Here is a 17,481-nt window from a genome sequence, read left to right on the forward strand (position 1 = left end):
TGTGTGTCAGGAGCAGAGAATGTCAGAGAGACAGAGGAAAAAAAAGCAAACAATCAAAAATCAATAGGGCCGTTTGGCTTTTAAGTATGCGAAGCACCGCCGTATAAAGCAGCTGCAAGGAAGAGAGCAATGTGAAGGTAGTCTTTCAGCATTTTTTAGAGGAGCGTCCGTATCCTCTAGGCCAGTGTGCGAACAGCCCCTCTGCTCACACCCCCTCCGTCAGGAGCAGAGAATGTCAGAGAGAGTGAGAGAGACAGAGAAAAACAAACAATCAAAAATCAATATGTGCCATTCAAGCTTTGAAGTATGCGAAGCACCGTGCGGGAAGCATGTTGCTTGACAAAGCCGGAAGGGAGCAATGTGAAGATAATCTTTCAGCATTTTTAGACGAGTGTCCGTATCATCTAGGGGTGCGAACAGCCCCCCTGCTCACACCCCCTCTGTCAGGAGCAGAGAATGTCAGAGCAAGAGAGAGAGAAAAGTAAACAATCAAAAATCAATACGTGCTGTTTGATCTTTTAAGTATGTGAAGCACCGTGCAGGAAGCATATCGCTTGACAAAGCAGCCACATGTAAGCCCAGCAAGAATGGCAGCAATGTGAAGGTAATCTTTCAGCATTTTTTGAGGAGCAGCTGTATCCTCTAGGGATACGAACAGCCCCCGTGCTCACAATATATTTGAGGAGTTTTATTTAATACGTAATATGCGCTCTGGTTGGGTAGCTTCTCAGCCATCTGCCAATAGCGTCCCTCATATGAAATCAACTGGGCAAACCAACCGAGGAAGCATGTACCAGAAATTACAAGACCCATTGTCCGCAGAAATCCGCGAACCAGCAAAAAATCCGCGATATATATTTAAATATGCTTACATATAAAATCCGCGATAGAGTGAAGCCGCGAAAGTCAAAGCGCGATATAGTGAGGGATTACTGTATTGTAATGCACTCCTCATCGGGATACCCAACAAGAGCCTTCAAAAGCTCCAACAAATTCAAAATAGTGCTGCAAGAATCCTGATGAGTGTGTGGAAATATGAACATATCTCACCAATCCTTCGGTCACTTCATTGGCTCCCTATCCATCTCCGTATCGAATACAAACTCTGTTTGTTTACTCACCAGTGTATCCATGGAAATCCTCCACAATATTTTAAAGAACTCCTTATATTACAATCCACTACAAGAAACCTCTGTTTTACAAATACCCATCGCCTTTGTCCCCCTGTGACCAAACTTCATACAATGGGTGACCGAGCCTTTTTGCAGCCGCTACTCCACGGCTCTAGAATGTCCTACCAGAGAGCCTGAGAACACAGCAGATTGTGGGCTGTTTTAAAAGACAACTAAAGACTTTTCTATTTAGGAAAGCATGTTAACAAGAATGCTATAATTATTGTTGTTTTATCTGTGTTTTTATCTTGCCTTGCCTTTGTTTAATCTTTTTATGTTGCACTTTGAGATTTACTGCTAATGTAAAGTGCCCCTATAAATAAAAAAGTTTCTGATTTAAATTACTACAAAGAACATGATAAATGTAGATGTAGATTAGTTCTTCGTACTGTAATGGGAGGGGTATTTTCCTTGTGTAAGTTATTCAATAATATTGCTATTTTTACCGTAGGGCCTCCAGATTAGAGTTCCTTCTAGTGGTTCATAGCCTTTATTCGTGACCCCTTTCTCCCTTAAAGGACACATTTCTCAAGACAGCGTCTTAGTTACTTATTCTTTATTAGAGGTACAATATGTATCTCTCTGTTATAATAAAAAAAATCTTGGGTCAAGACGTGATTTTCTCAGAGACACTTTAACGTCCCACAAGACAAGGAAGTGAGACAAAAGGACAGCTGCTGTACAGGCTTTTAAATGATCGACACGCAGCGCGACATGCAGATCATGCAGCACGCCACAAGCAGCAGCAAGCCAAATGATCGAGCATAGAGGAGGTAAGAAAATGTATTTGCTTCCCATTGTATAACCGTTTAAGAGGGGGTTTTCGGAGGAGCTACCGGATCTCCTTAGTGTGCGTTCAGGCCCTAACCCCCCCAATTCACAACGCGAGAGGCAGAGATGCGAAGTGGCTGGCGCATAGCGCGCCTCGGGGGGGGGAGGGGAGGGCAGGGGGAATAACTCATTTTCACTACAGCTTTATTACTGGCAAATATCAAGAAATAAAAAATGAATGAAATGAAAATAACAATCTCTTTAAATTGTATATCCGGTTAACCAAACCTGGGGGTGGGCGAGTGAAGCGAGCAGGGGGCAAGCCCCCATAGTTACTAATAAAATATATTAAGTCCACAGCATTTTTCCCTTACAAATTTTGAAGATAGGGATTTTTTTTTTCATCTCAGTGATCTGCAAAGCCTTATTTTAACTGATTTTTTTTCATAGACACCGTCCATTTTGGGGAAACTAGTGAATTATCTGTCTTAAATCAGTTAAAGAGCATTCATTTCTCTAAGTAGTAAAAGGATATGTGTAAGGGTAGCTCTCTGGGGCTACTTACTTTTTCCTGTGTATTTCTCCAGAAAGTCTTAACACAAAAGGTCTGTTGTACTCACCTTTCATCAGAAGTTCCCATCAATGTCTCTGAGGTTTTCAGTCCAGCAAAGAAAGTTCTTTGCAACAAGGCCTCCTTGAAGCAGGATGCTGGCAAGACTAAAATGGTCTCCTTAGCAAAGACATGCAGAAATGTGTGGGAGACCAGCTTATTGTCATAAGAAATTCCTTACAGCTCAGCTTTTAAGAAGAGATTGGTGCATTTTACTGTCAAAATTAGAAAGGAGTTTGGGGCATGGGTGATCATAGTGAGCTGCCATGTCAATCAGATTCAGGCAATAGATGATCATACTGCAAAACTTCCAAATTAATGGATTTGGAGGAAAGAAACTGAAGAAATAATAATTACATAACAAGCATCTAAGAGAAAAATATACAATTTTTGATAAAGCTGTGGACTGGTATGTTTCTGTGTGATATCTCTCTAGTGGATGAAAGATGCCATAGAATATGTTTTTAATGAAAAGTCTTTGTGTCAGAGGCCCTGAATAGTGAAGTTTCTCCATTATATTGATTGTGAGACTGCCCTCCCAGGAGGCTCAACTAATCCCTAGTTTGTTATGTAAGGGTCACCAGATTCATCTGTTTCCAAATTTCAACAATAGCATTTTCAACTAAGTGAACTGCTAGACATAATACACAAAAGGAGGAGAAGGAGATTCCTCTGCATCTGAGTCACTTGAGCAGTGAGTGAGCAGCACAAACTTTGTTTACACAAAGGAAGACTTACTCACACTCTGAACAAACAGATGCCCTGGCAGTGCGCAGCTTATTCTGAAAGAACTGAGTTGCAGATATTGGGGATGCGGGGCTGGCACTAAGGTAAGGGAGAAGCTTGCAAACAAATGCAGGAAATATAAACTATCTATTCCATCAGTGGTAATGGGAATTGTAAACTCTCTGTTAACAAGACAGACAAGCTAGTAGCATTAGTTAAATAGGGAGTGTAGTTTATTGAGACATGGGTAACTGACAACATTCCCGATGCGAGTGTTGACATTCTGGGGATCACAACCGTAAGAGCTGATGGAGAAGCTAAACGCTGTGGCAAAAGCAAAGGTGGGGGGACTTGCACTGTTTATTAACATCAGATGGTATAATGTGGGGCATGTAACAGTTAAGGAAACAATCTGCTGTTGGGACATTGAACTGTGAGCTCTAGATGTAGGTGACTATGTGCCCAGGGAGTTTTCTCACACCATTGTAGTTGTTTTTTACATTCCTCCATGGGTGGGTGTAGTGATGGCTTGTATTGTCATACTCACGACCATCACAAGACTCCAGACACAACACCCAGAGAATTTCATTGTCCTATTTCGGCCAGCTTCAGTGATACTATACTGAACTCAGCGCATACTCCCAACCTTTCCTCCTCAGTACAATCCTCTAATTCAAAGATTACCCACAACTACACACTGCTTCAGGAAATGGTCAACTGAAAATGCTCTTGGGGACTATTTCAAGTCTACTGGTTTGCAGGAACCACATGGAGAGGACAGTGTGGGGGTTACAAACTGTGTGACAAACTATCTGAACTTCTGTATGTACATTGTTGTTCCTGTTAAAATTATGCTACTCTAATAATAAGCTCTGGATTACAAGTGATGTTAACAAAAAGAAGAGAGCATTCATAAACAAGGACCAGATAGAACTGAGGAATGTACAGAAGGATCTTAAGGTTAGACTTTGAGAGGCTAAGGAGTCCTACAGGAAGAAGAAAGAGCATGAGCTGCAGCAAAATAACATCAGGGAGGTGTGGGATGGTATGAAGACCATCACAGGCTATAAGCAAAGGAACAGCTGTAACAGCAGAGGAGCAACTTAGTTCAGTCTCTTCTACAGCCAGTTTGACTGTCATGTTCCTGCTTGAACTACCACATAGCTAAAGCCACCACCCTTCCCCCAAGCAGGAAGCATAAATCATGCAGCCCTCCTCGATCCTCCACCACCCCTCCCACCCTCACACACACCAGCACATCTGAAGGTGCTAACAGTCTCTCCCTGCTTCTCTGCCCACTGTTTCTCACACCATCACTGCTAACCAGTTTAGAGGAGAACTGAGGAGGCTGTGCCCCAGGAAGGAAACTGGCGCAGATAAGGTGTGTCCAAGACTTCTAAGGGTGTATGCTGCTGAACTGGCACATCTTCATCCTGAGCCTCCAACTGACGTTGGTCCCCATGCTGATGAATATCTCATGTCTCATCCTGGTGAGGGACAAGCTGTACACGATTGGAGTGGACTTGCAACTGGTAAACTGGATTTTAGATTACCTCACTGGCAGATCTCGGTTTGTCAGACTGGGGAAACTGAACCTCATAGACTGTAATCAGTAGTACAGGACCTCCACAAGTGACTGTTCTTTCTCCTTTCCTCTTCACACTGTACACTTTGGACTTTAGCTATAATTCAGGGACATGCCACATGCAGAAGTTCTCGGATTACACTACCAGTGTCAGGGGTGGACAGGAGGAAGAGCACAGGGGTCTTGTGAATGACTTTGTGTGATGGTGTTGATGAAACCAACTGCTGTTGAACACTTTTAAAACGAATACTTGACCGTGTACTACCATAGGTCTAGACCACCACTGAGACCAGTCTCAATTGAAGGAGTTGATGTGTAGTGGGTCAAGACCTATAAATACCTTGGAGTGCAGTTGAGTCACAGGCTGGAGGACTACTGGTCAGAGAACACAAAGACTCTGTTCAGGAAGGGGCAAAGTCGCCTATATTTTCTGAGGAGGCTGGGCTCCTATAGCATATGTAATAAACTCCTGCAGATGTTCTATCACTCATTGGTAGCCAGTACTCTCTTCTATGCTGTAGTGTGCTGGGGAGGTAGCTTGAAGAAGAGAGATGCTGATTGCATTGACAGGCTGATCAGGCGAGCAGGATCTGTGGTTGGCATGGAAATGGACTCTCTGGTGACAGTGGCAGAGAGGAGGACGCTATGCAAGCTGCTCTCTATTATGGACAATGAAAATCACCCACTTTACACAACCATAATTAAGCAGAAGAGTTTGTTTAGTGGTAGGGTGCTATTATAGAACTGCAATACGGACAGATACAAAAGATCTTTTGTCCCCAGAGCCATTAGACTCTTTAACTCTTGCCAAACCGGGTGGATGGTGTTTGAGTTCTGGGTCTGATGCCGTTTCTCTGCTCATAAGGTATATTAGCTATATCTGATATCTCACTACTTGGTCACTACTGTACAACCTTTTTTCATAATGTGTCACTCTAAACATGTTATCCTATCAGCTTTAGCCATGTCAATTTATTTTTACTTTAACATTATAGCACTTTAGTATCACTTTATTATTATGTGCCTGTTATACTATGTGTTTTTTATTTAAGTTTAATGTCACTGTTCTCTGTGCCCACTGTTATGGATTCATTCATACAGGCAGACCAAGTATAGGTACACAGGGACACAGCAGCAGCATTTAGAATTGCCGAGCCAAGCACAGGCCTAGATAGCCACAGACAACTGGAGAATTGAATAGTCAGCCTAAAGACAGACTAGTGTATATTTCTGTCTTCTCTCAGCACAGAAACCTTTCCTTGTTGGGAGAATGGGAACTGTATATGGGCATTGTGCTATTCCTGTATTTTTTGAAGGTGGGACTGGAATCCTTCCTGTCCTAGTTTGGATCAGAGCCAAGAGCCTGCACATGGAGCAACTGAATATAAGGATGAACACCTACGGCCAACACTTTGAAGCTTCCGGCCGGAAGAGTATGTCTTCCGTCCGAGGCTGGGCAGAAGATTATTTCTGCTGTCCGGCTAAAATCCTTTCAGCGTGGCAACAATAGATGGCAGGCTGCATAGGTCAGGCTACCCACAGGCTTGACATGTCTGCCCTAAGCTTCGTGTTTGTAATGCTGCGTAAAACCGTCAATAAAGAGCTAGAATTATCCTAACTTGTCGTGTAAGCTTGTAACCGCCATTGCATGCTGGGTGGGATAATACCTTATTAATTTATAATAATTTATAATTCAGGTTAATTAAAACGCCGCAATATAAAAGAACACATTTCCAGAGAGCTAATGCCTCTCACGGAAACAGTGCCCCCTGTCACCTTGGTGGTAATATTATTTGCACAATTCCCATTGCCCTGGCATTATTATCTACATTACTTGTATTGGACTGTAAGATTACAACCCAAGTGTACGTACTTAATGTTATTTGTATAGTGTGTAATTAAATGTGTATATCTAACTTTGTATAATTCTTGTCTACTGGTACTTAAATTTTCCTCAGGATTAATAGATAGACAGACACTTTATCTGTTCTAAGTGTGTCTTTTCTAGGGTAGTGGATCTGAATTTAGATATCATTACTAAGTGATTAACTAAATTTTACTTTTAGAGCTAGATGCACATCCGCTGTACCTTTTTATGTTTAAGGAAATGGTCTTTACTTATAGGCCATGGCTTTTTTTTTTTTTTTTTTTTTCCCCCACTGTTACAAGAATTTGGCACAGAATTGATCAGAAATAAAAACAGAAACTTACAGGAACTTTTAATAAAGTGAATTGTGTGGAATATTTTTTTCATTCAGTTTAATTTTCTATCAGTGCATGCTCCCAACCTATGTTGGTCAGTACATTTTGGTTGTTCGTTCACTAGAAAAATCAAAAATATTGCAAATTTCCTTTTGGTATTTTTCCCTTTTACATTAATATTTACTTATGTTATATTGTACTGTTCATAACTGAAAAAATGAATTTATGTTGAATTAGAGGACATAAATCAGTTGTGATACTTTACACTACCATCAACTTTATAGCCAATAATATCAAAGTATGCTCAAGTGGAGTTATTTTTCCCTTTGGTTTCAAAGGGTTAAAGACTTGTAATAACTTTTTTGCATTAAACCTATGCTGATGCTACCCTGTGGTTCCAGTTTTGATGATGCTATTATTTTACATTCAGACTTAAGTGTGGATATACTTACAGTTCAGTACTGTTTGTAGTAGAGCTGGTGTCTATTTTTCCAAATTGCAAAAAACTGTACAAGTCAACTCTTGGTCATTAGGTGATATGAAGCTTTTATGTCCAATCTGACATGTGTCAGTTGTTTACCAGTAACTGCGTACTGCACGTGAATATACTTGACTTTTAGTTTCCATGCTCTTTCTCTGTACGTTTAGCATTTGTTTGCTCAGAGGTTGATGCGGTTGCTGCTTCGTGAGCAGCTCTTCTTTTCTCCACTCTAGCGGCCCGCTTCTTCTCTTCTTCTGTCAGCATCTTTTTCGCGTTAAAACTGATTCACTTAAGCTGGCACTTAAGTCTTCAATCTGCCTAAAGAATGATTTAACATATGAAGAGGTAGGGGAAGTGACGTCGAAGGAGGTAGGGAATGAGAACAGTGCCCGTACGCATGCACTGCACGGCCGCACTGCTGTGCGCTGCAGAGAGTTGATTCTACAATAAAATAAAAAGAGTAATAAAAATCACCACCCCGAAAGCGGATAGTAGATGTCACGTAGTATATGTGAACAAAAATTCAGGTCTATAGGTGAAACGGTTTGCGAGCCACAGGTGATTTTAAAATCCCGGACAGACAAACGAACAACCACGGTAGTGTATTATATAAGAAGATTGTCATGTTACTACTTGCTACAGGCCTTTACATTTTTGGACTTCATGTCCCATAGTGCTTTTTTGCCTAAATGTTTTCTGATGATGCAGCCAGGGTAGGGTGTGGTTTGAGTCTCACCTGTGCAAGGTACTAATGTACTTAATATGTGTGGGTCATTTGGGTAGGTCTGATGACGTTAGAAAGATGTTTGTTATAGTTTATGTGTTTTAATTTCTTTGGGTTTATGAATGGGAACACTTTATAAGATTCCCGGTGTATGTGCTGCTCTTAAGGAGGGAGGGGTACTCTGGAATGGTTAGTCCATTTTTGTCCTGTTCTATTATTCTTTCAGTGTGTTTTTATTCACATTCACTTTTTGTAACTTTTATGGCTAACCAAACTGTTACTTCATGTAACATTCAAGCTCTCAGTTCAAACATTAAGAGCATAAGAGCAACCTGGTCATTCTAGTGCCATACAATTTGTGCTTCAATACACTTGTCTCTGGCACTGATAATGCTGGAAGATTTTTCTTCTTGCTGGTGGACATAGGTGGGAGAAAGATTTTGCTGTTCTCCTCACTAGCCTTCATAATTACCAAATCTAATTAAATAAACTTTGAATTAATAACTGGCTTTCATACAGATTTGTGTGTAAATTCACTATTAGATGTACAGTATGTATTATCATGGTATTACCATCGACTTAAAGTTCATTACTGGATTGGTCTACACTCACGTAGAACGATTAACATACACACATATAGATATACACACAAACCTTAACCACAAAAGTGTCGTATGAATAACGCACACACAGCCCATTACTTCTTAGCATTCATAACCCCACAAGTGTCGTATGACTAGCACATACACAGCCCATCACTCCCTGGCACTTTGTTAGACTTATCATTGGGACAAACAATGTACAATGTCTTGGATATATCTCAGACCTAACTATGGTCTCCAAGAATATATTTACCCATACAAAGGTTCAACATCCTTGGCTATAGGCCATTTTATCAACCAGTGATGTTTTATATTACGTGCTGTTCCTTCTGTCAGATGGAGCTCTCCTCCTCAGCCTGATAAACCTCACAGATCAGAGAGTATGGCAAACTTCTGACTGCTCCAGGTGCTGTTAATATTTACTTTATTAATTCAATCACTCTAGATATAAAGACAAGGTACAGAAATTTAAAAAGCAACATGGTATTGATCAAAGAACAGTAATACCAGTAGGAAAAAAGTATAAAAGAAAATATAGATAGCAAAGTGGAGTGGTGGCTCTGAGGCTAAGGATCTGCGCTGGTATCCTGAAGGTTGCCGGTTCGAATCCCCGTCACTGCCAAAAGAGATCCTACTCTGCTGGGCCCTTGAGCAAGACCCTTAACCTGTAATTGCTCCAGGGGCGCTGTACAATGGCTGACCCTGCGCTCTGACCCCAAGGGGTATGCGAAAACTAACAAATTTCTAATACGAGAAAATCGTATAAGACGAAATAAAGAACAAAAAAAAAAGTCTGGATATATATAGTCTTTAGAAAAATCATATGAAGAATGTCAAGGATTGGAATCTATCCTGTGGGCAGCTTTTGATCGAGCATCTTGTTCATGAGATGCTTTCACTGACAGTCAGGTGAAACAGATGTCTTAGTCTCCTCTTCTGATGTCGCCTACACACTCTTCTTACATCCTTTTTGGTCATCATTGTTTCTTCTCTCCTTCTCTCCCTCCTGCTCCATTGGACAAGTCATATTTAAAATTCCACGTCTTCGTGACATGGGCTTGATTGGCTGGTGGTCAAAATTCAGTTCAGTTTCCAAGTGATAAGATAATCAACACAGCCTGAGACAAATGGTCGAAACAAATATTTTTTAAAATTATAGATTACTGGTGCTATTAATTAAGTTCATCTCGTTTGTCTGTGCAAAATATAATGAAAATGTAGTCATCTATTTAAAAAAACTGCAGTTCTGGCACACCAGGACAAATAAGTATCTCACATTCTGCCTATTGACATAGTAGATTAAATTCTAATTTAAATTTGGTTGGCTCGTAGCAGCTGCTAATCCTCTCTAGTTAATGATCATTTTATTCTCCGTACCATCATTTGCAGTCTAGATTCACCCTCATGTTGATTTATCTTGCTACCTATCTCTACATTCTAGGCCTGTACATAAAGAGGCCTTTGCCACTGTACTCTGTATGGTTCAGTGATTGCACATCCTCTCCCACTTTCCTTGAAACACATGTCCAGTTTCATTTTGTACATTACCTGTATTTTATAGTCAGAAAGTGTTGTACTGTGGGTCTGGCACTTCACCTCTACTGCCATTTTTGCTCTCTAAATTCCCTTAGTGATTTTTCTTCTTATATTTCACATATGGTTTCTTCATCAAGGTCTTTCATTTCTGATCTTGTTCCTTGCTTCTCTTTATAGTTATTTCTTCCTTACACTGTATCTTTCTCCTGTTTTACTCTTCTGTTCTCTTGTTGCCTCAGTACAGTGGCAATAGAAGAACAAAGGGCACGACTACAGCCAAGTCTTGCTCTTCTAAACTCTAGTTATCTTCTTATTACATGGTTCTTCCTGATCTCTGCATTGCAAATAAGTGAGTAATCTGGTTCCAGCATCAATACGGGACTGAAAGGCTGGTGTTGGTATTGTGGGGAACCTTTACAGTCAGACTTTTTCAGGTTTTTAAATTGAGCCTAGAGGTGTGTCTGCCAAATTATCTCATGTATTAAAAATATATAAACAAACATTCTTGTCACATTTGTCCGAGAGCCATAGTGCTCGTAACTTCACACTTTTCCTTAAAGTAAAAGGGTGCAAAACTTTAAGCAAACCTTTTTTGCTTATCTCGCTCCCTTGCAATAATTGTTCATCTGACTTCAATTTCAGTGAAACTCTGCAAGGAAAAACATTAAAATCTATAAAGAATGGGTGTGGGTGATCAGGAACTGTGGCTAATTAACACTGTTGAACTTTTATTGGTATTGAGAACCACACTGTGTTTGACATTTTATGGTTGTTTCATTTCAGTGTCACAACCTTAATAATGGATGACAGTTTCATACAAAAATTGTTATTAAAATAGGACAATAGAAGATAATTTGCTAGTGCAGAGATGGATAAAATAACAGCAACAGTTAGCAATATGTTAATATCAAGGTCCTAATAAGAAGCAGGGCCACCCATTGTTTGTAAAACAGCTTCAATCCTTCTTGAAAATTGGTCATACAAGTTCTTAACTGTGTTTAGAGGAATGTTCTACTGAAATCTGTTTTTTTGATCATAGCAAAATAAGTTTCTTAAAAAAGACATTTTATTTATATACTTAAGCCACATTTCTTTAAGCTCTTAATATTAACAAAGGCCAGATACTTTTACACAGATCATAGGCAGAGTTTGTGGAGAGAGAAATGAGATAACTCAAAAGGCTGATGTGGAGTTACCTCTCCTGTGTATACAGAAGCTGTGATATGCACTTATGGATGTCATAAGGATTTCAAGAAATGGTAGTGTATTTGGAATGGAAATGGAATTGTGTATTCTTCTTGCAAACATTATTATCCTTCCTGCAGACTGTAATACGTGTTATTGATCATTCCTTCAACAACCTGGTAACTTTCAATAACATAGGTCAAGGTTTTAATTGGATAAACATTAGGTAAAAACTAAAATGCAATTGACCCCTACTACCCATCACTGCCCTGCCCTACTCTTAAATATAAGTCCCTTAATTTTATTTATTTTTTTTTTATTTTTTTCATACACTGAACAATATAAACATTGATGAAGAGGTAGCTATGACATGGCCATATAAAGATAAAACAAGGAAATTATTTTTCTTTCAATGAAAGCATTAATAAATGATTAAGACTCAATGTGTTGGCAAAAGAATACTTTTGAATGTCTCTAAGGGAAAATTTAATTACAGATGTTCAAGACAAAAAAGAAAATTTAATCAGAAACAGGACATGGAAGTACTATCATCACATCTTTATGGCCATAATCAAAATTCTCAATGAAATTTTTAATTTCATATAGCGGTTTCCCACATCTTTGTTTACCTATACAACCTAAAGATAACAAACCTTTCTCCCTGTTGTCTGTCATAAGTACACATACTTGATTAACATGGATGATCTTTTGCAAGAGGACAAAATTGGCAGTACATTTATATATAGAATCATTAATTAAATACAAAAAAAAACCCAAAAAACTTAACAATAAATGTATATTTGCAAAGCTTTTCATCATGTAACACACTCATTTTCTGAACAGAGAAACCACCTCTTAGGCAGTGCAGTGGTCTATCAGGTAACAAAATTAACTTGCCATATATGATGCAGGTGGCATAACAAAATTATATAAATTTGGTGTCATCCTTTAATGCACTGTCCCATTTTTTATTTTGCAGATAGTCAAGTGTCCAAAAGCAAATGGTCATTTACAGAAAATGAAGAGCAAGTCCATCAAAACTGAATGAAGCTTCCATCCTTTTTAACTACTGATTTTCCTTACAGTTTTTAAAATATGCCAGTCAAACATACCTGGGTATATTTTGCACCTGTTCATGGAGCATTATGACAGAACTAAGAACAACCAGAAATATTTGCCTGTTGAATGCAGTCTTTCTGTTTGATTATTTCCACTGTACCTGACAGTGGTAGTCAAAGAGTTAAGAAAGACTGCAGAATGTTTCTGAGTGCCAGGCGAATAAAAAAATGCCAGTTTTTACAACTGATAATGACCTGCTTTTTATTTTCACTTTTGATGATTTATTGGGAACAATTTGATAATGGTGTTGTGAGCCACATGAAATCCTACTCTTACCGATACCTTGTGAACAGTTATGAATTTCTAAATGAAAGTCTTTCTCTTAGTAAAGCAGATTTGAATGGTTTGGCCAAATACCAATACTTAATCAATCACAAAGACAAATGTAAGAACCAGAAAGTGCTCTTGCTTTTGTTTGTGAAGACATCTCCAGAGAACAGTGAAAGAAGGGTTGCCATCCGGTCTACATGGGGAAATGAAACTTACATACAGACAGAGCTGAAAGCTAATGTCAAAATTATTTTTGCCTTGGGGACTCATTTGAATCAATATAATGGACTTTTGTTCCAGAATCAACTGCTAAGAGAAGACAAAGCTTTTCATGACCTTGTACAACAGGACTTTATTGATGATTTCCACAATTTGACGCTTAAATTAAAAATGCAGTTTGAGTGGGCTCACCTGTATTGTAGTCATGCCAAGTTTGTCATGTCAGCAGATGATGATATCTTTATACACATGCCAAATTTGGTACAATACCTCCAAGAGTTGGATGGAAGAGGTATCCAGGATTTCTGGATTGGACGTGTTCATCGAGGTGCTCCTCCAATTAGAAGGAAAGAAAGCAAATACTATGTTCCCTATGAAATGTACCAGTGGGCTGCTTATCCAGATTACACTGCAGGTGCTGCTTATGTTTTTTCAGGAGATGTAGCTAGTAAAGTATACAGAGCTTCTCTGACAATTAATACTACACTCTACATTGATGATGTTTTTATGGGGATGTGTGCTCGTAAAGTAGGCGTGATCCCACAATACCATGTGTATTTCTCTGGAGAAGGCAGGGCTCCCTATCATCCATGTATCTACAACCAAATGATGACTTCACATGGACATGTAAAAGATATTTACCACCTCTGGAAAGAGGCAACTCATCCAAAGGTCAGAAGACTATCCTCAGGAATTCTAGGAAAGCTATACTGCACAATAATCAAAGTTTTTCTTCTTTGTAAACCGAAGTATGTGGACACTTATCCCTGCAGTGCTGCCTTTTCCTAGAAATGGTAGTTATGTATGCTTAACATTGTACGTGTGCTACAGAACTTATTTTTTAACTTATTTTTGGTGTCTTTATTTTTAACTGAAGCGAAAAGTGCACAAGAGAGCAAAACATCAAAAATATACTACATTCTATTTTGCCAACTAGCCATTAGCGCATTTAAATTTCGGTGCTGCTAATATCATCGTAACCAAGGTTGGATTTTTATTATTGTGTACAAGCAGAAAAAACATGCATCTTGCTTACTGTACTATGTTGTGATCTCTGAAGTATTACATTTCTAGTGAAGCAGTTGGTAAAGCATGAACAGTGATGTGAAAATTTAAAAACAAAAAGGAAAAACTCTTCAAGCTGTTGTCCACATTCACTAAAGTAATGCATTATTGATTGACTGTGGAAGAAATTTTCTGTATGAACTTCAATAAAATGTTTATTATTTTAAAAAAGACTTTAAAGGTATTATATGTATATCACAAGCAGTATTATTATGTGTGCTCAGATTTTAGCTGGGCATAAAAAAAAAAAATGGAAAAGTCAAAAATGGCAGATTGTGCTTTTGATGTAAGAAGCTCTTAGGTATGTTAACAGCATGGCCAGAAGGGTGTTTTTTTATCTTATATACCATGTCTGTAGAGCATCTATTTCTGTTTTTATTTAACAAAAGTAAGCTTAACTGAGGCAAATGTTTACTTTGCATTGTTTTTCCAAGACTGTACTTCTAGCAGATAGAAAAAAACATTAACCCACCACGCTGATCTGTATTTAGTTTTGTACCAACATCTACTTTTAATTCTCTAATCTGAATTTTCATACTCAACATACATTGGTGACTTTAAACCTTGTATTATTAAGAACAGTCAAACAGATTTTTTTTTTCCGCCTTCCACTTTTGTTTCAGTAGTCGTTTTAATTTTTTCAGCATAATTTTACAATCTGCCCTTAGTTTAAGAAAAGGAAATATTTAGTTACATTTTGTTAAAACATCTTAACTACAGTCTGTACTTTTAACATACTAATGTCCATGCTATTAAAGTAGTCAAATTTATTAAATCAAAAATAAATTGTAAGATTGTTTGCACACAACTTAAATATGTACTGTAATTTGGCTAATAAAATGGCAATTTTCCAGACTCTCCAGTATTCTTAGTAAATACTGACATAAGCAGTGGAAGATGGCCAGGATAATTTTTTGACGTTCAATATTGTCTGTAAAACTGATGAGCGCACATTTTCCCTTGTGAGTCACAGAAGTAGTCATTGCCGGATTTTTTTTTTTTACTGTGTATGCCTTGTTTATCTCTGGCATGTATATTTACCTCAAGATAATTTCAGATAGACATATTTACTAGTAAGCCAGCTATTTTAAGGAAAAGCACTTTTTATTTTAATTTGTGAACATTTCATGTAATAAAGTAGAAAAGTTTTTAACTTCAGTGTAGTGCTTGCTTATATCATTATTTTTCCAGTTTACTTTTATACACAAAATGGTGCCAATGAACGTTACCACATGAATAATAAACAAGCTGTATGAATTCAGTCTTACAGTACAAAGTAGACTTGAGGAATTATGTAGGCTCCAAGGGCACTTCAGACTAGTCTTGGTAAATAAAATCATTACTGCACTGAGGAAAAAGCTTATTCTTAACCAGACCTTTGGGCACCCGTACTGTAGCCTGCCTTTTGCCATTTTTAGTTTCTTTTTCTGCCATCTCTTATGGCTGTGTTTTCCTCAGATGCCTCATTAGTCTCACTATATCCAGTGACATCAGAAGCAGTTTTCTTAATTTAGAGAACAGCTAGTGAAGATTCCCCTTAAAGTGTTAGTAATAACACAGGGTAGCTGGAGTTATACCCAGAGAAAAGAATATTGGCACAAGAGCAGAAGGAGACAAGTGGCTATTTCTTTCCAGAAATCCTGTCTCCATTTTGTCCATTGATTTTTCATTGTTATGCTGCTCTTAGACTTTTTTAAAAAGGTCAAACAGATGGAATGCTACTGGCTGTTGAAGTACAGAATGCTTTGTTTGCTGGATAAAATTTCAGCTTTTTTAAAAGAATTAATATATATGACATTCTGAGTATGTGACAGCTTTATTGAGAAATGTTTACAGTGAACATGATTACTATTTTGTAAATATGACTGCACTGTGTGTACTGAATGTTCTCAAATTTTTCTTGGAATGAATTTATATAAAATGTTAATTAAAATATAAAAGTGCTTCTGGTGCCTTTTTTGTGCAGTGAATTAAGCCCATTTGACTCTAAATATTTGCATTGCAAACAAATATTAAATAAGAAACATTTTAATACAAAAGCACATGGATGAGTGACCTTGACTCCTTCATAACAGCCTTTCAATTACCTGAAAGGCAGTAATATTAGTCCACCGACCTGCTGCATTATGGTTCTGTTGGCCAGATGTGCAGTATTTTTGTGTGCACTGTAATGCTCATGTTTCTTAAAGAAATAAAGAGTCAAAGATACTAGAGCATGGAAAACTTACCAGTTTCTAATGGTTCATTTAACGTTTTAAGGAAATATAGAAAGATAATGAGGAAATTCTTGAGTAAAACTGTGCAGCAATGATAAGTAAGTCCACAAGAGAGTGATTAACATGATAATATTGTTCTGTTGAACAATAGAATTATCTGTGTGATTATCTTCCTCAAAAGCTCCACAACCAAAGAAAACAGTGTTTGAATGAATATGTGAAATGGCATCCCTGACACCACAAGTAGAGCACTCATATTTCACTCTACTATTTATTATACTAGGTCATGTTTCAGCTTACAGACTATTGAAAAGAGGTCCTTGCTCTTTCTGAGCTGAACTTTAGGATACATATCTAATTCTGCAGTTTGATATCAGCTGGAAGATTTTCAAGCTTTCAGAAGAAAGATACTTTCTGCATCTTTAAGTACAATAATTTGAATTCATCTTTTTTGTTTACTGGTTTATTCATCCAGCAGCCTATTTTCTTTCTTGTGCTTTTTGAATAGTTGAAAGGAAATTTTCATTAACGCTATAGCAAAAGGGGTACAATTTTAAAATACTATTATGATACAGGACAAGTAGTTATACCCTGCCAAAAAGAGAATGTTGGCACAATTGCAATATAAAGCAAGTGTCTCTGTTTAATTCAGGAAATTGGTCTCCTTTTTGCCTTCTGAAGGAGCCAACCTCAGAAGTGACATGGCAAGGTGCTATCAGGCACCCCCACAACCAAACCCACTCATACCAGAACTAATTAAGATCTGTAAAGTAACCAAATGCCATTGGCTTTGTGAAGCAACATCACTATCTATGTGTGCAAAAATATAATTAATCAAAAGCAAATAACAGATCATCTCAGTAAGCAGCAAATTACCATCATTTTTTTTTTTTAAATCTGCATTAGATTTGTGTGACATTTGATATCAGTCTTTATTAGTGTTGAGTTTTACTTTCCTGTAATGTCCTCACCTTTTCAAGACAAGTATTCATAAATGG

General features: G+C 38.0%; 2 protein-coding genes across 9 annotated transcripts in view; one reads left to right on the forward strand and one right to left on the reverse strand.

The window, feature by feature from the left end:
• Positions 1 to 16,207, forward strand: part of b3gnt5a (UDP-GlcNAc:betaGal beta-1,3-N-acetylglucosaminyltransferase 5a) — a 36,941-nt gene extending 20,734 nt beyond the window's left edge. For both annotated transcript variants that reach the window (XM_028794599.2, XM_028794600.2), the window contains exon 2: positions 12,574 to 16,207. In XM_028794599.2, the coding sequence (XP_028650432.1) occupies positions 12,780 to 13,991 (1,212 nt within the window). In that variant the 5' untranslated portion in view covers positions 12,574 to 12,779 and the 3' untranslated portion in view covers positions 13,992 to 16,207. The remainder of the gene's footprint in view (positions 1 to 12,573) is intronic.
• The window catches only part of mcf2l2 (MCF.2 cell line derived transforming sequence-like 2), a 399,475-nt gene that overhangs the window by 151,956 nt on the left and 230,038 nt on the right, over positions 1 to 17,481 (reverse strand). The gene's annotated exons all lie outside the window — the stretch shown is intronic.

The sequence above is a fragment of the Erpetoichthys calabaricus genome, chromosome 2 (genome assembly GCF_900747795.2).
Source record: "Erpetoichthys calabaricus chromosome 2, fErpCal1.3, whole genome shotgun sequence".
In the NCBI taxonomy this organism is placed as follows: domain Eukaryota; kingdom Metazoa; phylum Chordata; class Cladistia; order Polypteriformes; family Polypteridae; genus Erpetoichthys; species Erpetoichthys calabaricus.